Source organism: Oryzias latipes, chromosome 21 (genome assembly GCF_002234675.1).
Source record: "Oryzias latipes chromosome 21, ASM223467v1".
NCBI classification, from domain to species: domain Eukaryota; kingdom Metazoa; phylum Chordata; class Actinopteri; order Beloniformes; family Adrianichthyidae; genus Oryzias; species Oryzias latipes.
The window spans coordinates 20777272-20802419 of record NC_019879.2 but is presented as its reverse complement, the minus strand read 5'-3'; the positions used below and the strand labels follow the sequence as shown (position 1 = coordinate 20802419).

Below are 25148 nucleotides of genomic sequence, written 5' to 3'. Positions count from 1 at the left end.
TAATTATTTCTCTGGCAAATCGTCCCTAACACTTAATAGAAAACACTAAATTAGGAGGTTGTTGCTTTTTACTGTAAAGAAAAAATAAATGCTGTAAAACTTACCTAAAAATCCAAATGGCTTGGCTTAATCTCTACCGGTTTTAACAAGAAAATGCAAAAGGTGCTTTAATTTTAATGCCTACATTTGAAAAGAACCATATCCTGATGTTTAAATAGTGTTTCGGGGAAAACTGCAGTCAGTGAGCGCCCATAGGTGTGTCTACTAAAGGGGCAAATGGGTAGTAATTACAGTGTTTGCCCGTCTGTGTGGGCCTGTGGTGGATCTGTTCAACACTGACATTCTTACCTTTTAATTAAAACTGTCTAAACATAGAGCTGTTTAAAGTAAAACGGTACAAATATCATTTTACAACCCCCCACAAAAAAGTTACAAGATTGAATATAAACTGACTTTAATTAAGATTAAAGCTGATGGGGAAAAAGTATTTAACACACACTAAATACAAATAAAACAGGGGCTTCATGGCTGTATGTAGGAGGACTTGAGCATGTTTTGGTTTCCTCAGTCATACTTCATTGCTTTATCATCATTCCTATACGGATTTAAGGTAAAATAAACAACAAATAAGATAAAATGACGACGAACATTTCAATAATTAGATGTAATGCGACTTATGTCAACCGAAACAAGAAGATTGGTTCTGCAATCTTAAGTTGTGCAATACTTGGACCATAGCCCTGTTTTTAGGTCAAGTCCAGCCAGAAAAGACTTTAACAAACTTCAGATGGTGCAGAATCGGGCTGCAAGACAATCATCCTTTTAAAACTGGATATGTCAAAGTCATGGATAAAAGTCAGTGACATGCGTGTAGTCTAGTTCTGTCTGTGCATAAAATCTGGACATAGGACAGATCTCTAAGTATAGTTACTGCCCAGCACTTGTACGTAATAGATATGGTTTTAACCCTAAAAGAACTTTTGTTACTTTTCCTTTTCCAAACACTCCAAAAACAAAAAAACATACAAACAAAAACAGCCATATTTTGAGTGATTTCATACTGGAATATGCTGCCTCTAGAAATAATGGTAATAGGCAGTCATAGCAGGTTTAAGCTAGTCTTAGGAAGTCAAGAATTCATGATGAAATTACATTACAAAACTGATTTATCACTTTTAATTTAGGAATTTCATACATTTTACTGTTGCCTTGTCTGTTTCTTTAAATTTGGAATAAATATGCTACGTATTAATGCAGCGGACCCCAGGAAGAATAGTCTTTACATTGATGAAGACTTATGGGGATCCTCCTTTAAACAAGTAAACAAAATACTAAACAATGTACCTGGAACACAGGTCAAGCTTAGTACATTGTTGCGCCATTAAGAAAAATTCTGTGCTGACATGGGAAAACATTTATTCATCCCAGTCAAGACAAATATTATATATAAATAACATTTTTATTCAGTGGGAAGTGACATTCATGATTTGCTTTGCTTCAGATGTTAAACCTCACAATAACAGAATATTTTTAGTTTGCAGGGATGCTTCCAGTGGCTGGGCTTGATGCACGAGAACTTGACGTGAGCTGAATAATAATATTCAGACTCAGCATTTGGAGAGCCTTTTGCTTTGAAATTATGTTGTGTTTTTGTGCATCTGTGTATTCAGGTGAAAGCAAAGAGTCAGTCCTTGATCCCACAGAGCGGGATTTGGCATTTTGCTTCAGGGTGCAGTTTTATGAAACAGCTTTCCTGCTGCTCTAAAGCTCCCCTCCCTCCACCCATGAATGTGCATATATACAGCATAATGACATCTTTCTTGATCCAGCAGAGGAGAATGTCACATTGTCACACTTGGTTTTCTGCGATAGATCTTCTTCTTTTTTTCTTCCAAACACAAAAAACAGCAGAAAGTCAGTTTATGAAAAGATGAAACCACACAGTTCCTTTAAAAAACACGACTGACCTTTTTATTTTTTCCAATATTGTTGCAATTTCAACTTTGTCCACATACTTTGTATATTTATATATCTTCATAGACATCTAAAATGGCACAAGCTGTTTTTTTCTTACCAGTGCTGATGTGTAAACCGAGTAACAGGTCTCTTTTTTTCTGGTATTTACAGTCAAATGGAAGAAATGTACAAGATTGAACGGCATGACACTGATTCAACATTAAGTACAGATACAATTTGATCTTTCTGTACAATCTAACATGTAACTACTCTTGCAGGATTTACAGATGAGTTCATGATCCAGTTCATCTTCTCCACATACACCATTCTCTTTATTTTTGACTCCCATCGCGTACCCTTGATTCCACGACTCACACCTTTCAAGCATGCTATCGCACTAAAGCTAATAGCTACAGACATCAGGACGCGCCGCTCCTCGCTTTAGTGTCCCTTCAACAGACCCTCGGCACGATTCCCATCTCCCTCTGCTACAAAATAAAAGCTTTCCAAACGTTCTCTGGTTTCCTTCCTCGGCACACATTCCATCTCTCTATCTGCTGAACTCCTGTCCACACGCACACACTCACTTGAGCACAAAAACACGTATAAAAAACAAGTCCATGAAAAATGCTGTCGTTTCCTGTGCCCCCCCCCCCGACACTTTTAGCTGCAGGAGGAAGATGTTCCCCTTTGAAGTTGAATGCTTAGACCCAGGAGTCAGGAGAGCCTGGGTACTGCTCCGCCCTGTAAGAAGGCCTCTGCGTGCTGGCGTAATAGTCCACATAGTTGGGGGCGGGTTTGACTCCATGAGGCTGAAAGCTGTAGTCCACTGTGGGGGGGTACGTGATGACCTCCTCCAAATATGTGTCGTCGTAGCTGTGAGGATGCTGCAGGTACATTCTGTATGGATCGTAGCTCCTCTGGCAGGGATCTTCTGTGTAATACACCGGCTGCAGGCGAAAGCATGGAAGCAGACTGTTAATAAAGCAATTCTAAAGATTTTCATGCCGTCATTTCAGACTGTTTTTGTGCAAATTAGAGCATTTCACAAACTTCCCTAAAATAATTATCAGGCACAAAAATATCCCATTGCAACTTTTTAGAATACAATAGAATAGAATATCTTTATTTCTACAGCAATTTTCACAGCAGTGATCTTTATTCTATTCTATTTTATTCCTTCTTTAAAATCTATTTGCTTAACATCGCTTTGCAAACGTTTACTGAAGAACTTTTTAAACCTCACTCAAGTCTGACAATTACACAAACTTTTCTGCAGTAAAAGCAAAACAAGACCCTAATATTCACACGTCAATGTGGCATAGTCTAATGGCACATTTGATCATTCAGTCTGAATCTTCACCTGTCAGTCAACATCATTCTGACTGTGCTGCAAGAGTAAATAGTAAATGGCGTTTACTTATATAGCACGTTCAAAGGTCCAAAGTGCTTTACAGTCACAGACCCATTCACCCATACAGCCACACACTGGTGGCAGCTCTGCTGCCGAACACTGGTGCCAACCTTCCACCAGGGGCAAGGTGGGGTTCAGTGTCTTGCCCAAGGCCACTTCGACATATGGCCGGGCAAGGCGGGGATCAAACCTATGACTGGAGGTCAACTATCCTACCACTGCACCACGGCCAACCCATAGTCGGCTTAAAGGTTTGTGATGAGGAGAAAAACCTTAATAATACATTCATGCTTGACTTCCGGTTATGGCGACCACCTGAGCAGACGCAATAGTCACTGCTCTGCTATCCCGACACTTAAATCCTGCGAAAATACTCCAATCTCCCCCAAAACTTAGGTAAAGGGGTTTGAGAACATAAAAGGAATGCCGAGGGGCAACAAACAAAGGCCGGATACCAACAACCAGCCAAAGCTGACGGACTTTCAAACTCGGAGCAGTTCCCAAAGAACTGAGGCTGGCAACATGGCTGAAGGTAAAGGAGAACGGAACCCGGAGTTGGAGAGATCCAAAGCTGATGAGATCCTGGCTGCCATTGGAGCTATGAGGGATGAGTTCACAACTCGTTTTGATGGAATCGGGACCGCAATCGGAGATATAAAAAAAGAAATGAGGGAGTTCACAGAACGAATCTCGCAAGTGGAGATGCGCACATCACGTGCAGAAGAGGATGTCGCCAGCCTACAGGCCAAAGTGAGCGCGCTGGAGTCCAAACAAAGAGGGATGGAAGACAAACTCCTGGACTTGGAAACCAGATCCAGACAAAATAATCTGAGGCTGGTCGGGCTGCCGGAGGGGGCCGAAGGAGAAGACCCGTACACATTCCTGGAGAAGTGGATCCCGGAGGCATTAAATATGCAGGCGCGAGAAGCGACGGTGAAGATCGAGCGAGCACACCGGGTCGGACCACCGAGGGAACCTGGAGCGCCACCGAGAACATTAATAATGAAGTTCGCCGATTACAGGGAGAAGCAAGCGGTTGCAGTGGCAGCAAAAAACAGCAAAGACATAAAATATAAAGGAAAACTGGTTCGATTTTTCCCGGATTTAGCCACGGGGCTTCACCAGCTGAGGAAGCAGTTTGACCCGGTGCGCCGGGAGCTGCATAACCGGGGCATTCGGCACGGGCTGATTCATCCTGCAAAACTGCTGGTGACCTACAAAGATCGCACCCACACCTTCAAAAGTCCAGCTGAAGCACAGAAGTTTGTCGAGAATATCCAGGAGGACACAGCGTAAATATATACCCACGGAGATGTCATATATGTGTATTATTATTTAGTGAATAAGCAAGTAATATCGGGGATACCTTTAAAGTTTGTGGCAACAGGTAACGGGGGAGGGAAAGATCATGTTGATAATGAAGATAAGTGGAAAATAATCAGTGAATAAATCTGTTAGAGAACATTTCAGGGTAGATCATGGAGTGTTACTACACGAGATAGCACCAGTGTTCAAACAAAGACGATGGTGAGTGGAGGGACCGATCCTCGCAGGCGTGGAACGGTCCAAGGCGATAACGGGAGACGACTTTCAGGGGGGAGGGGGAGGGTTTTCTTATTTAAACAAAGGGAAAGGGGATTTGTTTTGATGCATGTTCAAGCATCCAGGGTTTTCTGTGCCTCTCTACAAAAAAGTGTCAAGTTAATATGTATGTCGTAGTTGAAAATGACACAAGAAGTAAAAATTAAGTTTGTTTCTTGGAACTGCAGAGGTCTTCAAAATCCAAACAAAGTTAAACAAGTCATGAACAGAATAAAAGATATGGATGGTCAGGTGGTATTTCTGCAGGAAACTCATCTTCTTGATAAAGATTTGAAAAGTATTAAAAGAAGATGGCAAGGCAGTGTATTTACAGCCCCATTTTCCTCTAATGCAAGAGGAGTTATGATATTAATCCGTAATACAGTTCCTTTTCAAGTAAAAAATATAATAAAAGATAAATGGGGAAGATATCTAATCATTCAAGGTCAATTACTTTCAGAGGATTTATGTTTTGTAAATGTTTATGGCCCTAACATAGATGATGCTAATTTTTTTGAGGATGTTTTTCTTACAATAGCAGCACTCACAGGACAATATATCATAGCAGGTGACTTTAACTGTACTCTAGACCCTAAAATAGACAGATCAACAGGAACAGATCAATCTCACAATAAATGCAGAACGGTTATTCAAGGTTATATTAAAGAGTTGAACTTACTAGACATATGGAGAGAATTAAATCTTAATGATAAGGGCTACTCCTGCTACTCTAGTAAATATAAGACATTTTCCAGGATTGATTATTTCCTAATCTCTTTAGAATTATGTCATAAAATTAACAGGTGTTTTTATGAGTCCATTGTGATCTCAGACCATGCTCCATGTTGTTTAGTATATATGGATAAAAATATTATTAAAGACCCACCCCGGTGGCATTTCCAGCATAAATGGTTACAGGACAAAGAATATATCAAATATATAGGAAAACATATTGATGAGTATTTCAAATTAAACACGGCGCAGACGTCTGCATGTATAAGATGGGAAGCTTTCAAAGCGGTTCTTAGAGGTCACATCATTAGCTATACAGGTTCAAAATCAAAAAAGTGGAGAGGGGAGAGACAACAGTTGGAACACAAGATTAAAACGCTTCAGGAAAAGGTCAACAAAGAAAATAATTTGCAACTGATAAACGAGTTAGCAACTTTAAGAGCAGAATATAATAAACAATCAGCTGGTCGAGCAGCAGCAAGTCTCTTAAGGCTGAGACAATCCTTCTATGATCAAGGTGACAAGGCAGGCAAACTGCTGGCTTGGCAGATAAAACAATTGGAGTTTAAAACACCAATAACATCTATTATATCAAATGACACAACTCTTGTAAATCCCACTGAAATTAATGAAGCATTTAGAGAATACTATAGTGAGTTATACAATGCAGAAGAGAAAACAAATACTGAAAACATAAACAATTTCTTAGATCAGTTAACCATTCCACCTATATCTGATGACAAAAGAGAGGCTTTAAATCTGGAAATCAGCAAAGAGGAGATTGGACATGCTATTGATAGTCTCAAATCAGGAAAAAAAGCAGGTCCAGATGGTCTCCCAGTTGACTTGTATAAAGAATTTAAAAATAAACTAATAACACCCATATTTGAAATGCTCCAAGAAGCATTTAGAAATAACAATCTCCCCCCATCAATGAACAGTGCGTTGATAATTCTATTACCTAAACCAGGAAAACCCTCAAATAAATGTGAAAATTTTAGACCAATAAGTTTGTTAAACGCTGACCTTAAAATAATCTGTAAACTCTTGGCAACACGACTACAGAATGTGTTGCCAAGCATTATTGATAGAGACCAAAATGGCTTTATATCTGGAAGGCAAGGATTTCACAACGTGAGAAGGGTTTTAAATATTATTCATTATAACACAAATAAAGCAGAAACAGGTTTATTGGCACTAGATGCTGAAAAGGCCTTTGATAAGGTCCATTGGCCTTTTCTCTTTAAGGTTATGGACAAATTTGGATGTGGAACCAACTTTAAAATGTGGGTCCAGATCATATATAAAAATGCCAAGGCAAAAATCTTGACTAACAGGAACACTTCACAGTCAATAAACATAACAAAAGGCTGCAGGCAGGGGTGTCCATTGTCACTTTTGCTATTCACAATGGCAATCGAACCACTAGCAGTAGCAATACGATCCCATACTGGGCTACATGGAATCACGGTGGGTTCAGTTGAACACAAAATAGCTTTATATGCAGATGATGTGATTGTGTTTCTCTCTCAATTAAGAAAATCAATACCTTCTTTAATGGAAATAATCAGAAAATATGGTGATGTCTCTGGATACAGGGTTAACCAAACAAAATCCTCTATTTTATTACTTAATGAAGAAGAAAGAAAAAATCCAACTTCTGAAATTATCCAATTTAATGTAGTTGACAATTTCAAATATCTGGGAATTAACATCAGACCAAGACTAGAACAGGTAGTAGAATCAAATTATGATCCTTTAATGGAAAAGATAAACAGCTCCATAGAGAAATGGATGACACTACCAATTTCAATAATGGGAAGAATAAATATATTAAAGATGAGTGTACTCCCAAAACTGATTTATCTTTTTCAAAACATACCCCTGCCACCACCTCTAGACTTATTTTCAAAACTAAAGAAACTTTTCGCCAGGTTTATATGGAACAACAAAAAAGCAAGACTCCGTCTGACGTTACTATATCTTCCCTTTGACAGAGGAGGACTAAAAAGTCCAAACATTGAATGGTACCACTGGGCTGCACAGATTAGATCTATAATGTTTCATTTTACTGTCAAAAATACACCTCATTGGGTTGAAATAGAATCCCATGATCTAAAGCTGCCCCTCCCATTATTTCTTAACTCAAACACCTCAAAAAAGCTGCGCAAAGAGACAAAGAACCCAATTCTTAAACACATGATACACATATGGTTCAGAGTCTTAAATTACATGAACCAAACTCAACCATTATCACAATACAGCCCAATTTGGGGGAACAAATTCTTCACCCCAGGTAGAGCGGATGCCACCTTTAAAATATGGGCAGCAAAGGGTCTTTCCGCCATCCGGGACTTATATTCTCCAGATTCTGATATCATGATGTCATTTGAAGAATTAAAAAATAAATATGAGTTAAGCAAAAAACATTTTTATAAATTTCTCCAGGTCAGAAACTTTGTTAGGAAAACACAGAAGACCCTCAATAAACCACCAAGCTCAATTTTAGAAAAGTTCATGGTGAGAGACAGTTCCAAAAAAGGTGCCATTTCTGAATTTTATAATCTGTTTTTGTCAAATTCAAATGAAAGTTCACAATACAAAGTAAATGCTTGGAAAGAAGATCTCCAAAAACAAATTACAAATGAGGAATGGGAGGCTGCTTGTGCTGGAGCTCAAAAGGTGTCAATTAACTCGAGACTAAAATGAACACAATACAAATGGTTGATGCGTACATATGTAACACCAGCGGATTTAAATAAATATAACAGAAATATACCAGATGTTTGCTCCAAATGTATGGAAATGAAAGGAACACTCTTCCACTGTACTTGGGAATGCAAATGTATACAAACTTTTTGGGAAGAGGTGAAAGTCACAATAGAGAAAATTACTTTAAAACAGATCCCACTGGAGCCAAAGCTTTTCTTATTAGGTATATTTCCTAAAATACATCACTACAACAAAGGTGAGAGGGCGTTTATAGATCTCAGCTTGATTCATGCTAAAATGTGTATTGCTAAACGCTGGAAAAACACTCACAGTCCAAGCATAAACCAATGGTTCCAACAAATGCTGTCAGGGGTCCCTTTAGAAAGAATTACATATATTTTGAAAGACAAAGTAGAAGAATTTGAAAATATATGGCAACCTTTCATACACTTTGTAAAGAATATGGATCCTCTGGAATAGAATGTTGATTGTTAATTTTGGATGGTACACAGACCTCTGTTTTTTAATTTTTATTTATTATTTTTTCTTCTTTTAATTTTAAGTGTGTTAAGGTTATATTCTTCATTTTGTCAATATCCAAGGAGAGGCACTCTTGTTCTTGGGGTGGGGAGGCGGGGGGGGGGGGGGGGGGGTTAAAAAAGACTGTGAATAAGAGAAAGCATTACCTAAAAACTGTTGATAAAGTTGCAATTTTTGTAATGGCTGACTCAAGTGAAATTTATAATTGTAAATTGTGTTTCTGTATTTTTATGACTTTGAAAATTCAATAAAAAGAATGTGGCAAAAAAAAATAATACATTCATGTGTAGAAACTGTCTGTCACCACTCTTTCATCTTAGTTTTTTTTCTCATATAATCAGTGTAATAATTGATAAGTTGTCTTTTCTATCCATAGTCAGATACTTGACTCCTTACTTCCAGTAAATTACCAGAAACTCACAAAAACAACATCAACTTGAATACTTTTGCTCTGCAAGAAAAGCAAATCAAAACGTTGAAGAAATGTTTCTACCTGTTGTTATAAAGAATAATGTTAAGCATCAAATCTCTTCTTCAACAATTCTCCTTATCGTATTTTTGTTTGCCGGTAACTGGATATTTTTAATGATCTTCCAGCCTAAATATCTTCAGGAAGTAAAAACAGTACCATTTCACGTTTCGTTTTAAATGTAAACCATAACCCCGATGCCCAAACTCCTCGTCCCCGCCTCTCATCTGGATGATTAGACACAGACGTAGCGGGCTGTGACAGCTGCCTGAGATGAACCCGGCCCGTCCCAATCCCAGCAGTCACATCCAATCTCATCCAAACAATTGCTGATGAGCGGCGTCATTTTCAGCATCGCCAGAGGAATACGTGTCAAGGCAAGGGGGCTGGAACAGCTCATCATTGAAAGGGTTCAGAATGAGGAGTCTTACTATCAAACACCTCCTTCAGAGAAATGGAAATCAAATGAAGAAATGTGAGCAGACATGTGGGAGAACGCTCACCTGTGTTCTTCTGGGCTCCTCCCTCGTGGGTGTGGAGTAGTAATACGGAGAGGGTTTTCCAGAACCTGCAGAAATGGAGATGAAGAAGCAACAAGGAGATTTATTTATACATCAAAAGTCAAAAGCATCTCATTTCTATGACTGAATATGTCTGCACATCCCCAAAGGGCAAGCGTCTGTATTTATAGAGAGTCAGATCAAGAAGTGCTGCGCTGTGCTTGACAGAAATAACACCAAATAATAGACTTGGCCTCGGCTGCTCTGTTGTTTACATAACCCGTGGGATGGGTGTTTCATTGGCATTTAATCAAAACTATGGAATGCAGCACCTCCCCAAATCAAACATGGAGGGCTACCAGCAGCCAGTGTGGGCTGGGGGAAAGCAGAAGCCCAGCTGTTGTCTGTCCAGGTACAGACTCATTGCCCTCATCTGCGACCTGCAGAGTCACAAACGCCACTATTGTGAAGGCGCTCGCTCCCGACTGGTCGGCCTGATTACAGAAGAGGACCAGCTCTGAAGCCCTTTGTGTCAACCTGACTGACTGTTTCAAGTCTGATATAAATGGTAATGAGATCTGGTAGGAGAAAGAGGAGGGGGGGAGAAGGCAAAAGCATGCCTCTGCTTTGAAAAGCGTACCTGTGTACTGTTTTTTGTGATTACTGCTGACTTCTCTGTAGTTATAAAACTGCATAGTTGAGTGGGAGCTCTGATAATCCCTCATGCTGTCCCTGCGCTCTTTCATACCCAGAGTTGCAGGAGATGATGTGGCACTGGCAGCTGCAAAGAAGAAAAAGATCCAGTTAACTTCCACAGTTTTTCCTGTCTTAGTATTTTTATTGAGCATAATGATAATTGTTTTAAACAGGGGCTACTGTTTAATGACACCGACCCGGGTGACTGACTGGAGACATCTGAATGGAATTGGTCAGGAGCGTGGGCTGGGATTTGAACCTCTCCCGTTCAAGTGTAGACACCGGGGTGAGGAAATGGTTTTGGTTCCATCCGTCCTGTAAGAGCAACGCAGGGAGAACCGTAAAAATGTTGGAATGATGACCGACAGCTGGAACTCATTTTACAACCCAGGAAATCCTGGGCACCTTTTTTGTCATTTTAAAACTTTGTAACCATATTTGTTTGCCTTGAGTTAATATTGCTTATTTTTGAGAGGGTAGTTAATTTAAAATCCTTTCAATTGTTATTTTTATTTAATCATCCTGATATTTTTGCTCTGCTAAAAATTATTAGATTAGACCTCTTGTAATAGGTTTAGGGGATGTCATCTGGACTTGGTTTTTAAAGTTGGAAGACGTTTCACCTCGTATCCAAGAGGCTTTGTCAATTTTGAATTAGCTGGTCTAAGAGCTGGTATATATATATATGCGTATATATATATATATATATATACCCATATATATATATATGAACGCATATATATATATATGGTATATATATGCGTTCATGGGGGAGGAGTCAGACCTGAAACTGGAGGTTTTGTCCACTTAGCCTACATGGTTTTGGGTCGTTAACAGTCCTTTGTCCTCAGCTGGGGGTTGGGGAGCCAGTGACTCACTCTCCAAATTGGTCCTCTCTTTCAGCGGTTAACGACTCAGGTGGAACTGGTTTGGTTTGTTTAGGTTTCAAGACACTGCCGTAGATGGATGGAACAATAAACCTGAGACCACCAATCTTATTAAGAGAAGGTTTATCCTTCTTGACAAAGATGGCTTCTTTCACTCCTCGCTCAAACCATCATCTCTCTCTGGCTAGAATTCGGACTTCACTGTCCTCGAAAGAGTGGTTTGTTGCCTTCAGGTGGAGATGCACTGCAGACTCAGGTCTGGGTGAATGAGAGTCTTCATAGACATTAGACCTCTTGTTTTAGTAGTGTCCAGCAGATGGCGCCATTTCTCCCACATTAGACAATCATTTTTTTTTTACTTTGCAGCAGTCTTAAGAAAATGCCTTAAAACTAGAATAATAAGAATGTGAAAGTATATTTCAGTAGTAACAATGGTATTCATAATATATTTAATTTAATCCTAAAATGTATTTTAATTGATTTTTTTAAATTTATGTTTCTGTCTTTTATATGGAAAAATATCACTAAAATTTAAAATTATTTGTTTCTCTTTCTAAAGTTAGAGTCCATCTAAAGGTTTGACTCATTTAAAATGAAAAATACAATATTGTCAATACTGTTCATAATATAGTATATTGTATTAAACTAAATGTTTTTCTGGAAATGTTTTGTACTTTTACATTTGCCAATTAGTAGCCAATTTCAAAATATATTGAAAAAATAATAATAATCAATAACGTCAAGTTCTTCAGCTATTTCAGCATGCAAATGATTACAAAACTCATAAATAATCCAAAATAAATAGTACGAATAACTTTAACTCAGGTAAAAAAACATTTTTCTTAATTCTTAAGTATTTGACAAAAACAAACCGTACTTACTTTTTTGTAGATGGCACGTAGATCCCTGTACTGCCACAGTGTGTTCAGCACCTGAGCTGCTGCTTTCACCACCTTCATAGAGCACCTAGAAAACAGTCCAGGCCCGTAACATTTATTCTCTTGAATCGCTTTAACCTGGTTTTCAATCACATGGTGAATCTTAAAGGACAGCATGATTGATGAGCGCGCCCTCAGTGTGTTTTATCCTGGAACACTGCTGAATATAAAACAGGCAAGAAATAGCTGCTTTGCCACCATTCCACAGGGATGGAAAACCTCAGGCTGCACACTCCCACCTTCCCTGTGGCTGTGGCCTCTCTTTCTTCATGCGTTTAAATGTTTGTGCGTGAGGGAACCTCAGACGATCCAGAAAATACCACGCGTGTCCGGTGAAACGTGTGCACACCTGTCTCTGCTCTTGGTGATGTTGACCAGCTTCTCGATGCCGCCCGTGTCGGCCAAAGCCTTAGCGTTTTCCATGTTTTTGCTGGTGACCTCGTGCAGGGTGCAACAGATGGCTGCTACGGTCTCGTCCGACAGCAGGGTGGTGTTCCCCCCGGGGAGACGGTTCACCAGGTCCCTCATGGCATACTTCCCTGCAGGGGGAGAAATGCAGCATTCAGACATACTGCACTGCTGCTTTCTGGGCAGCAGCTCTAGCAGAGAGATAAGTGGCTGACACTGCTGCACATAGAAGAATGTGGTGCAGTTTTTTTTTTTTTTCTTCATGTCACATAGAGTCTCAGTAAAGGTTTTCCACACCAGCATAATCCACATGGATAGGAATGATGCATTAATTCTGCATCCGCCTGCAGTGCAGTAAGCACTTTTCCCAGGATGACATTGTAAGGGCGTTTGATTGTGTGCATGAAAGGGGATTGCTTCCCCCGTCTATCCCTTGGTGCAGCGGTCCAGCTGAGGAAGCTGAACACACCAGGTACCAACCTCACACACTCACAAACCCATCAGTGAAAGTCATTACCCTCACCGCCTCAGGTACCACGCCTGCCGCTGCCAGCCCCTTAATTACACAAAGACAACACTTGAAATCATTTTCAGCCGTCGCTATGGTAACTGGTTGATGGAAAGTGGGATTACTGTGTCATTTAATTTTGTTTACATTTCATTTTGTTTACATACCCATGTTATTTAGAGTAAATGTCATAGCTGTATTTGATTTGAAAGGATTACCACCCACATATTTTCAGTTAGCTTAGAGCAGGAGTCCCCTTTTATTTTAGCTTCCAGTTTCCCTAACCTAACTTTCGTTAAACTTTTCGTTAAATTCTCTTTTAAATATCTGCAGCTACTTTAAACAGTAGATTTTGTGTAGGAATCATTCAAATGTAATCTAGACTTTCCTTTAGTGGAATCTAAAAAGAAAAAGTCTCTAAAACAAGTTTTTTCTAAAAATAATAAAAAACGTGAATCCACCATTTGAGCAACTTTATCTGCAGCATCCTCGTAACATCGAACAGCCGGTTGTTTAATATTATGCATTATTATTATTGTTATTATTATGGTGTGTTGAATGCAGATTTCATTTTTCATTGAAGTCAAAGGCTCTTCTTCTGTTTCCTCACTGGCTGTTTCCTGCGAAAAGAAACTTTCCTAATATGTTTTTTGCCAACTTTGCTAACTCGGGGGTCGAAATTTAGGGGTCGGTGAAGCTGCTAAAAATGCAGCATATGGATTTTTGACACGCGATCAATCGACTTGACATGCGTCAAGAATGAGTTGGATGTGGTGGGGCAAATGCTGTAGTTTTTCAAAATAAAACTCCTGCCTGATTTAGATTGTGAATAGACAGAAAAAATGAAGGTTAAGTTTTTTACTGCAGTCCAGCACCAACTGTCCCACAGAGTGGACCACTGGCTTTTTTAAAGGCCTTTTCCAAAATCTATTTCCACTGTGATTTGTTTTGTGTTCTCATTGGCTGGAAGTTTGGGTTAGAAATTATTTAAAATATTGGAGCAACACATATCTGGATCATTTGCAAGTATGCAAACTTTAAATCCCACAAGCAGTGCTCCGCTCAGAGCACAATACCACTCCACCATTTAACAGTTGGTACTCATGTGGCTCCAGAGGTCAAGTTAAGGGTCATATGGTTTCTCTTGTGACCAGCTGTAACCATCTGTTGAAGTTGAAGACCAAAGATTGTAGAACAGCTGCTTCTTTCTTTCTGCAAGCTTATGAAGATATCCGACCTGACGCTGCTTTTACCTCGCAGCACAATGGAGATGTAAGTGAAAGTTTATGTGCTCCCACCTTAAGGGGCTCACGTGACTCTTTTCCTCAATGGGAAGCGTGGTTTGCCGCTCTGCTGACAGCTTTTATAATGAGAAGAAAAATTAGCATAAACTTTGTTGTAACTGGATCCTCGTGTTTTTTCGAAGATACTCATGGCAAACCATGACTGTAATCCAGCCCTGGTGCAGTTTGGGAAGAATTCTTGGAATTCCACGTCATCCATTTTCCCTGAACCTCCCCAAAAGGGCAGAAACTCTGTTGAACTAGTTTTGGAGTCCAGCATCCCTCTCGCTCTAATTCCAGTCCTGACCCCAAAGTTTTTGTGCTAAAATAGTTCGCCTGATATTTTCAAACCATGAATGTAGAAATATTTCACAAAAGCTGCCAACCTTTTGTTTAAATATGGATCATAAAACCTTGTCTTCCTCTTATGCTCATTGTTTAACCCTTTATTGCTACGTTCAAGCGACCACTTCCAATGTTACATGCGTGTTACATGCACCTGCATTCTAAAGTTTTACGTTCATGTGTTGTTACGCAGGTTTTTAAGTCAATTTTCAGGCTCTAAAGCCTCAGATTTCTCACCAAGCCTCTTCCAGCTGTGAGTGCATGCAGAGGTATCGGGTAGCCACAGTCCAGTGTGAACACCTAATGCTAAAAGCACTTTCTAGAATCCATGTTCAGCTGGTTTCTGAATGCACATCACATGCCCGGTGTGTGTCTGTTTCGTTACAGCGGAGACGTCACTGGCCTCCCTCTAAATATCACACGCTCTTTAAACATATCGCAAAGCTTCGTCCGTTTACGCAATCAACGTAAATCAGCTGATTTTGTCGCAGCAAATCGCAGCTTTGCACATCGAAAAAGCAGCTTTCCTCTGTGTCAAAATCAGCTGAGTTACGTTGATTGCGTGAGCAGTGGCACCTTACCGTTGAAAAATGTCTGCTGGCATTAAAACTCCTGCGGTTAACCAAACCGATGATGTAAACAAAAACGACAACATTTTAATTATTATAGAAAAAAGCCTTTCCAAATAAAGCTGGTAGCCGCTACAGATCAGAAAAATCTGTATAAGTTTATAAAAGTTCATGAGCAGACAGTGGATTCAATTCCAGAAGACACTGACTGCTCTAGAACAGGACGGCTGGTTCATAGATTTCTCTCCAAAGTGACGTCTGACCTATAAGCTCCTTGTTCCTGACGTCCAGTGCCATGTTTCTCAGAGCGGTGGCCACTGAGCACACCACCCGGTCGTTGTCCATCCGCAGCAGCTCCACCAGGATGGGCAGTCCCTTCTCTTTGCGCACCGCTGCACGGATGTACGCTGCAAACTGTGCACACAACAAGGCATTAAAACTTCACAAGGGCCGGGATGCCACATCTGAAAAATGCACGCCTCCGGATTCCCACGTTGGCGTGCGTGATTTCAAGTGTGAAATCGACATTAGCTTTGGCTGTCGGAGAGCAGGTGAACTGTCAAATCTTTTTAAAGCAGTTGAATAGATAGAGGCTCTCCAAGGTGTCTCCAATGGAAAAAGTAAAAGAGTGGGTGTACAGGTGGAGGTGGATGTTGATGTACCTTCCAGTTCCCAGCTGACAGGTTCTGTAGAGACCCGGCAGAACCCTCCAAAGTGGCCGGATTGGAGCTTTCAGCCAGCAGGGTCAAGTAGGGTTTAACCACTGACGGGTGCCACAACATCTCAGCCCCTTTAGGAGACTTGGAGAACCCGGGGATGGGCCCCACACCGTCCCACTGAAACAGCAAGCACAGTGTTTCCACATGTTTACAAACCGGCAAGGCTTTAAAAAATACTGCTTAAAAAGCAACTCACGGAATCCTCCTGCATGCTGTTTTTCTTCTTCTTCTTCTTTCTGCCCCAGCAGCTGGAGTCCACCTCTTTGCTGGGCGACTCTCTGCCCAGTAAGCCGTCCACCTCCTCCCCACCCATCTGCCGAGACGGCATCATCTCCAGCTCCAGACGATAGGAGAGGTTCCTTAGAGTGCAAATGCAGTTCTCCACAATCTAGAAGAAAAACAAAAAGCTTGGCGTGGGTCTTTCTGGGACACAACTCCAAAAGGAATCATTTCACGGCCTTTTTATTGTAGGCAGTAAGAGGCATACAAATAAACCATAGCAGGTTGGAAATCAAAGTGATCCTGTTCGTCTTTAAACAGGTTGGCCTCATCCTAAAGAAAAAGTGTTTTCTTACTGGGACAATGTTCTACAACGTAGCTGAAGAACATTAAATTAGGGATATAAAACATACAGATACGAACCAAAATAACCTATCTAGTTAGGAGAGTAACAGCAGTTTCAGTTGAAAACCACAGATACAAACAAGATTATGTTGGTTAAGAGATATTAAATCAATCAGGAAGTAAATTATCTTTCTGTCAAACTTATCCTCTTGATTTGTCTCTACCGTCTGCCTTTTTATGTCCATGTGATGCAAACAAAAAGACGTCCAATCACAAGCTTGGTCCTACCAAGTCAGGTCAATTACAACAGGGTGTCGGTGAACCAAATGGAGGGATGTGTGTTGTCAGCGCTAAACATATGAGAACTCTTTTTCATAGTACTTCAAACAATACCTGAATACATTAAAATCACACCTTTTTTTTAAACTACAAAGAACAAAACAATCTAAGAGAGCCAAATGCCAGGTTTTTATGTTTGAAGCTGTTATGTCACAGACATTTTGTTGTTGTTGCTTAAAAAAAATTAAGAAAAAAATAGTTTTGATGTTCAAATGAATTTGAATTTATAGTTTTAAATGTCAAAAGGATAATAAATATCTAGATTTGATCCTTTTAGGTACAAGAATTGGACTGCATTATATCACCACAAATCATGTTTGTGTATCGATTGTGGAGCATGTATATAGATTTGTGTATCAAATCATGCAAGATTTACATTCCAAAAATTGTGTTTCCTTTTCACTGCAGTCTCCAAAAAATTTGAACATCTGTCTATAAATGAAAATGTTCCTTTTGTTTTGATAAAGTTTAAGAAGATATTTGCTTTAAATCTTTCTTCAACACTAAGTTAAAGTTTAAACCCACTTTGATCATCTCTTTTTTTAAATGTTCCCAGTCGTCCTTTAGTTATGGTTACGCTGTTTTCTGCCAAAATCAAAAAAACTATTATTTATTAGGAATTCGCCTCCAAGTTGTGGGCAGCACTGCTGGAGCAACCCCGCTCCCCTTCCCTTCAATGTTGCAGAGAGCCAGTGGCCTGCCCAGGATATTATCAACGTCACAAATAAGCGCTTTTATAAACGCCATTTAATTCATCTGCTCCAGATTCACAACTATTTGAATAAAGAAATACAAAGAAATGCAATTTTAACCTTAATTTTCTTAAAATATGATCTTCAACATCAGAATAATACCTCAAGAGCATGTTAAAAATACCCAGAACCCCATTTTTCATCTAAGTAACCAGGATCTTTCTGCAGAGCCTCTATTGTGCAGCTTCATTCATGGACGTGTTTGTTTGTGTGTAGACGCGTGTGTGCGCTGGGGTTTGTTTGTGGTTTACCTTGCTGTCGAAGTCAGAGGTGTTTACACAGGCTTTGATTACGTAGAGCAGTGAGTCAACCAAACCCTCACAAGTGCGCATCTGTTTTCTGGCTTCCTCTCCAGCCGAACTCAGGTTCCTTGAAGGTACACAAACAAACACAAACACACACACACACAGCAAGTTTCTGATTAGGAGCTAAACAACGCACACAAGGAACGGCCAAACAAACCAAAGACAGTTTTCGCCACTCCCATGACATCAATCAATGAGGATCACGCATGTGTGGTCTAAGCTGAACTGCAAGCACCACTTCACAGGTTATCCAATAAGCCATCAACCACACTGCTGCTTATATTCACATAGAAGGGGGTGGGAAGCGTCCAACTATCTGACACCAATTAAAGCCTGAGCTCCCACACGTCCTCAAAGTAAGGAAGTGCAGTGGATAGGTGGGGGGTGGTAATCACATCAGCTTTACCTGCGATATGTGGACTTCAAAGAAAGAAAGAAAGCGCCTGAAATGCATAAACTTCAATAAAAAGTCCAAGAAATGAGTTTGATGTCATCCCATGGGTGTTTTATATCCAAGGAGCATAACTCTAGTAAACCACCCCCTCCTTAAACATAACCAGATATTTGTGGAGGATTTACAGCCTGTTTAGAACATTTCAGAGTGCCTGGGCGCAGCAGTAATGGCATAATGTGTCCACAGGGTGGCGCTAGAAGGCAGCGAGCGCAACAGGTGGTTTTACCTCAGGCAGCCCGTGGTATTCCTCAGCACCAAGGAGGAGTGGAACTTCAACTTGTGCTCACTGTCGAAGGTGGAGCTGCTCCATCCGGAGTGAGGGATGATCACAGTGTTGGTCAGAGTAACTAAGGCGTCTCGGATGATTGTCATCTTGACGGCGTCACACGATGAGAGGTTCCACAGCACACCTGGGGGGGACGGTCAGATGCAGACACTGAAGAGCAGGTCGGGATGTAAAAACACTTCCAACCTTTTTTATTTATTTAAAGGTTTTAGGGATTCCAGAGGAAAAAGAAAAATATGCCAGGTCAAACATCACATAAATCATTACACTGCATTATTATTACGATTTTGACAGAACAACAGAAAAAAGCTTCTGCTGGTAATTCAAGAGCCCTGCTCAACAGCCCTATCCAAAGTGTGAGCACCGCTGTAAAAGGAGTTTTGGCGGAGTGACGCTTCTGAAGGGTACTGATGTGTTTCCAAACAATGCAATGGAACAGAGGAGGTGTTTTTGTTGCAGAGTCAAAGTCCAAGCCTGAAACACATAAAAATGCTTGGGCCAAGCCTTTAAAGACCTGCTATATAATGAATACCAGCAGCAATCAGCCTGAATAATAGGAGAGATGGAGAACATTACACCGACATGAAATACTTCACCGCTCTGCTAATTCTTTTCCACATTTTTACAGAGAAAGGGTGAGCACTATTGCTGATCTAGAAAATGATAAGCATGTTTAACCGATCCACTAGGAAAAACAGCAACTTTCTATTAAAATCAGACTGAAAGCAAGATTTACTTTTGCCAAAAACCCACAAAAATGCAGAAATGAACATGCCAGCATTAAGGGCTTTGTTTGTTCCAAGTTTGTTATTCTGCAAAACATTTGCTAAACATTAAAACCAATTTAAATCACTCGGGGGGCTTATTGTAAATGTCATATCCTGTTGCTGTTCCTTCCGATCCAGAAATGTTAAGATTGGAGGTGTTCGTCTTTGAAAGTGTTAAGTAAGCCTCCTAAAAACGTGGATGTAGAAAAAGAAAAAGTCAGAAATATCAATAATGTGAAGCCTTTAGAAAAGCTGCTGTCACGTTCATAAATTCCAATATACTGATAATGATGCACAATCTGTTAAGCATCTGTTAAGGATTTGTCAGCATGCGGCATGCTCTTTTAATTAGGCGGCTCTTGTCGCGTAGCTTCCACATCGGCGCAAACCCACTTCTGTGGGGTGTAGCTAACTTTGCAGGAGGCGCTCGCTGCACCAGACAGCAAATATGTGCTGGAAATACAGAGGGAAAATATGCAGACAGCTCACACTTAGATGGGAACGAGTCTACAGAGGCAGCTTTACACCAAACTCTGCGTTTCCTTGTGCGTCTTTCAGCGTTTAGTCCACCAAATAACACAACTGGAAATTCCCTGCCAAACTACTAAATCACTTTAGTTTAGATTTTCCATTTTCTTTTCCTTATTTTTTAGCCATGATGTACTAAATACAGTCTATCAAATATGCTATCTGGTAGCTTTTTTATCGACATATTTTTACTTTTTTGGTAAATTACCAGGAAATGTTGCTAATGATAAAGGTATGTGGTATCTAGAGCTTCTAAACAGTAGAATTAGTTTGTTGTAGGTTCATAACTGATTTTATTTCCAATTGAACACAATTGGATTCTAATTTGGTCCAAATTCCGTTTGCTTTTATTTACAAAATCCAATTTTCACATTTGTAGTGGTTTAAACTCAAAAAATGAGAAACCTTCTTTAATAAAAATGTTAGAAAAAGCTGTTTTTGCCTAAAAATGAAAATTTAGTAGTTTCTGAACTCACTGGCGAGTTTGCCAATCACGCATCTCTTTAAAATGACGTTGGAATGACAGCGCCCCCCCTTTTAGAAGAGTTTTCAGTCTAAATTCAGCATGAAGGTTTAAAAAAATGTTTCTAGCTTTGAAATCTTTTGACCAAAACAAACTGAAAGAACTGTGACACATTCATTTGATACTCCTTGGAATTTTGTCTTTTCATTGTATACATTTCTATTTTGTCTCTACATGTTTGAAAAACAGCAGTTTAAATGATAAATGAGCAAACTGTGAAGTAGAAAAACAAGCCCAAAAAGGTCCTGGACTATTAAGGATTAGAAGAGATTCATTTCTTTATAATGTTTTTTTCATCTTCAAGTCCTTTTGTTATCTACTATTTAGTATTTTATATTAACCTTCTGAATATACCTCAAAGCAGAATTTAAGCTCATTTACCATTAATGTCCAACTTCTTAAATTTAATTTAAAAAATAAATTATTTTACTTATTTTTGATGCAAAACATGAAAACAAAACAGAGAAATTAACATGTTTTTCCCGCCACTGGGAGCAGCACACGCTTAGCACCACATGAAGTTCTGTGCCAGCTCCACCTGAAACACAACGTTCAAAGTTCTGGGCTTGCACCGACACATCCAGGTGTGTTTTGGAGTTTTTTCCTCGGGACGTGCAAGCAGTGTCTTGAAACAGAAACATTACCCCCATTTTCCTTTTTGCTTCAGAGTCTACCCGACCCTCCACATCCACCAGTGTCCTCTGTGTCCACTCAAACTGCAATTTATAGAAACAAATGTTCTCTGCAGGGGAACAGACTGGTCTCATGGAGGCAGTCAGCTGGAGAAATCACAAGTTACTGTGGTGTGACTGACAACCCTGTCAGGGCTGCAGCACCCAGGGTAATTTTCATAATCTATATTTGAAAGTCAGGTGGACCTGTCCTGTTTGTGTATATGCATTTGATTTGAATCTGGCTTTGTGCCGTCTGACTCTGAAACATTGACCTGAAACCTTTTGCAAAAGCAGCTCCAGTAATCCATAAAAGAGCACTAGTGGATGTAAAGAGAAGCTCAATAAAGGAAAGGAGAAGAAAAAGCTCTGAAAGCGCAGATAAGCACGTAATCAGAATGAATAATTGTTAGCTGTAACCGTTTCTGGGGTTTTGGTTCATTACAGAGTGGATGAGCTTGTCCATCAGCCTGTGTGAGCGGCGTGACAGAATAAAAGGAGGAGATTCAGGCAAGAAAAGGGGAACAGGTCCACATTTGCAGCCGCCTGTGGAACTCCAAATGATAAAAATATGAAAAAGTTGACTGAATGTGAGAACTGGACTGAGATACCCCTCCCCCTTCCAAATATGAAGTACCCGCTGGTTCCAAGAAGCCACATAAAATAAACAGGTATCTAGTCAGAATAACCATTCTTCCTCTGCTTCCTTTGTTTTTAGCATGTTCTTGTTAATCCTCAATGCTTTTATAATATTTTTTCTGTCGTGCAAGTTTTTCAAGATATAAACTGTCAAATCAGATGCCTCAATCAAAGTAGGTGGTCTCACTTTGAACATGGTTTGATTGACAGATTCTCCCGAGTGGTAAGGATGTGGTCTTCCAATAATCTCACTCCTGATTGCTTACAGTGTCTCCCACAGAAACTCAGGACTCAGATCGATTACTTACTGAGGACATCAGGCTCCAACATGGTGGTGTCCAATTTTGTTGGAGTCGCAAGTACGCCATTTTCTTTGGGTGATGTCACACTCACTCGGTCCAGTTCTCATTCACAGTCAATGAGTAAAAATTTTGTTTAAAAAATGAAAATCTGTGAATCTTTTAGGGTTTTAAATCAAGATTTTGCTGGTACAACTCCATTTATTACTATTAAAACCATTTTCTCACATTTTTTATTGATCAAACCTCCAGACAGACGTTCATAAACATCAACTAAATAATGATATTTTATCAGTCTGTAAATTCTAAGCACACTGTGCCTTGTTGTCCAACAGGAAGAACAACAGGACTGCATATGTGTGTGTGTGCACAACAAACGGAAGCAGCCTTTTTAACCCTTTAACACCCGTGATGACATATAAATAACACGCTTTTTGGCATACAGTAAATCATCTAACCTTGAATCGGCTGAATCGGAAACAGAGAGAAGCGATCATTCATATCAGCTTTGCACAACATTAAAGTTTTCCATAACGGCACAAAAATGTTTGCTCTCTGCGTGACAATCGGCTGATTTACGTTGCAGTGTTGCACATCAGTGTAAAGCTGCTTTTTTTTACGGTAGTTGAAAGAATGTAAACACTGGAGCTAAAGCTCTGATGCAAAAGGGTTAGGGACAGAGAGTTAACTTCAACAGATGCTGAAAGATAAAGCAAGTCAGGTTGTTTCTGGCAATCCAAACCTTGACCTTTAACCTAAAGACTGAGTAGCATGTTCTGAAAGACCCTAAAAGGGACCAACAGACCTCCAGAAGCAGCAAGGCTGACATAAAAGTCACCCAAACATTTTCTAAACTTCTTTTTGCGAGATGACATCAAGTCAACATCATAAACAATGCAAAGAGTAACCTATTAAAAGTCAGTGAAGGATTTCTATGAACTCCCTCCAGCACTGCGTTTTCATCCACCCTAAGAGCTGTTTGTGTGCATTCCTCTCATCAGCTGTAATTAACCAAACATGAAGCAGCACTGCTGACCTTTTCAAATTGCTCCCCATCATGGGGACTGCACCACCAATTAGCCACAGCCGGCTCTCTGATGAGTAGATGAAAGAGGGAAACTTAAGTGCTTACATTCAAGCTGCTAACCATCACTGGTATTGATCACCAGGAGCCTTTAAAAAAAAAAGCAGAAGAAACAGAGCGGGAAAAAGGCGTTTCTGGAACGCTCGAAAGCGAGCACAACTTTCCCTCTCTGGTATGCATTCGGCACAGTAAACACAGCTGACAGATAGAGACTGAAAACAATCTTTACTCAGAAAATGCGAGATTATTGCACTCGTACTCCAGCTGTACTGCTCTGTCTCAGGGGACTACTAGAGTGGAACTTGAAACCATGTTAGAAAAGAGCAGGAGGCCAGCACAAACAGCTGATTCAGCAACCTGGGAGCCAACAGCCTCTTCTAGACTTTTTTTTCTGTAGTGCCCCTCCCTGATCCTAAACAACAAGGATTTATTTCTTCTTTTTTTAATGGAAACAGAGTTGCAGAGAACACAACACAAAAAAGGGGTTGTAATAAAGCACTTTTATACCATGGTCCGGGTGAATACTCGATTCTGATTGGCAGCTGGGTGTACATTAAAAAGTGATAACCGCATGGTGAAAAAAGAAGTTCCGGTCAGCTAGCTTAAATTTTTTGTATCACTGCGACGGCTTCTTTAAAACAACCTTTTGCTTCATCATTTGGACAAAAACAAGCGGTGAGAGGTGAACTTTTTCTCTGAACTGATGCTTTATTCTACCCATCGGGACGATCAGCATATATATATATCGCCGAATCTTGATTGCAGCGGTGGTGCGGCATGACGCGGACTATTTTTTACGTGGTTAAGGGTGCGACGTAACAAATAGTCCGCTTTTTGTGAGAAAAGCGATTCAAATCAGAAGAAAAACAAGAATTAAGGACTAAAAACTGCTTATATGTATTGCTTTTGTAAGTGACCATATATAAGCGGTATAAGCGGGTTAATGGCCTTCGAAGTGTGCATTATTACTTTTTAACGCACTCCGCGGAAGCAACCGTCCTCCGCCACGGCATGCGTTAAAAAGTAATAATGCACACTTCGTCGGCCATTAACCTTACGTAATTACTCTGAAGTAGAGCTGCACGATATGAGGAAAACTTGCGATTTGCTATATTAGAGATCAATACTGCCATGAGGATATAACTTGCGATACATGGGCAAATGGCAAAACAACTAAACACATCATTTCCATTTCACTGCAACAGTTTAATTTAAATAAGAGTCAACATAACTTAAATTATACTCCAAATAACCCTCATCAATATCTACCATAAAAGGGTTCCATCTGATTGGTTAAATGCATAAATGGATTTATTTGATCTGTGAAATACTTCAAGCTGTCATAAGATTGTTTTAGCACATTTAAGGTAACCATTTATTGCCTTTTTTATGTGTATAGCACACATAATATTGAAATAACGATAAATCTGCGATTTCTTGTGCAGGCCTACTCGGAGGTTTTCTAGAAAACCCAATTTCGCTTTTTAGAATATTCTGGAAGACGGACGGTTGTACAGGGCTTAATTTTGAAACTTTTCCAAAAAAATGTTGATCCCAAGACCCCGGGAGTAGGTATTTTCACGGGATTAGACAAATGGGCAATCCCAATCTGAACACTAAAGAGTTAAACTGTCCTCAGGGAAAGGTCTTCCCTGAATGCTGCAAGAACAAAGACTATCC

General features: G+C 39.9%; 1 protein-coding gene across 8 annotated transcripts in view; it reads right to left on the bottom strand.

The window, feature by feature from the left end:
• Window positions 1-1944: 1944 nt before the first annotated feature.
• The window catches only part of pkp4 (plakophilin 4), a 93228-nt gene continuing 70024 nt past the window's right edge, over window positions 1945-25148 (bottom strand). For all 8 annotated transcript variants that reach the window (XM_023950636.1, XM_023950631.1, XM_023950632.1 and 5 more), the window contains 11 exons: window positions 18898-19081; window positions 18164-18281; window positions 16454-16645; window positions 16201-16374; window positions 15802-15952; window positions 12775-12964; window positions 12369-12453; window positions 10798-10915; window positions 10545-10685; window positions 9908-9972; window positions 1945-2906 (listed from right to left, as the gene is read on the bottom strand). In XM_023950636.1, coding sequence (XP_023806404.1) covers window positions 2661-2906; window positions 9908-9972; window positions 10545-10685; window positions 10798-10915; window positions 12369-12453; window positions 12775-12964; window positions 15802-15952; window positions 16201-16374; window positions 16454-16645; window positions 18164-18281; window positions 18898-19081 — 1664 coding nt within the window. In that variant the 3' untranslated portion in view covers window positions 1945-2660. The remainder of the gene's footprint in view (window positions 2907-9907; window positions 9973-10544; window positions 10686-10797; window positions 10916-12368; window positions 12454-12774; window positions 12965-15801; window positions 15953-16200; window positions 16375-16453; window positions 16646-18163; window positions 18282-18897; window positions 19082-25148) is intronic.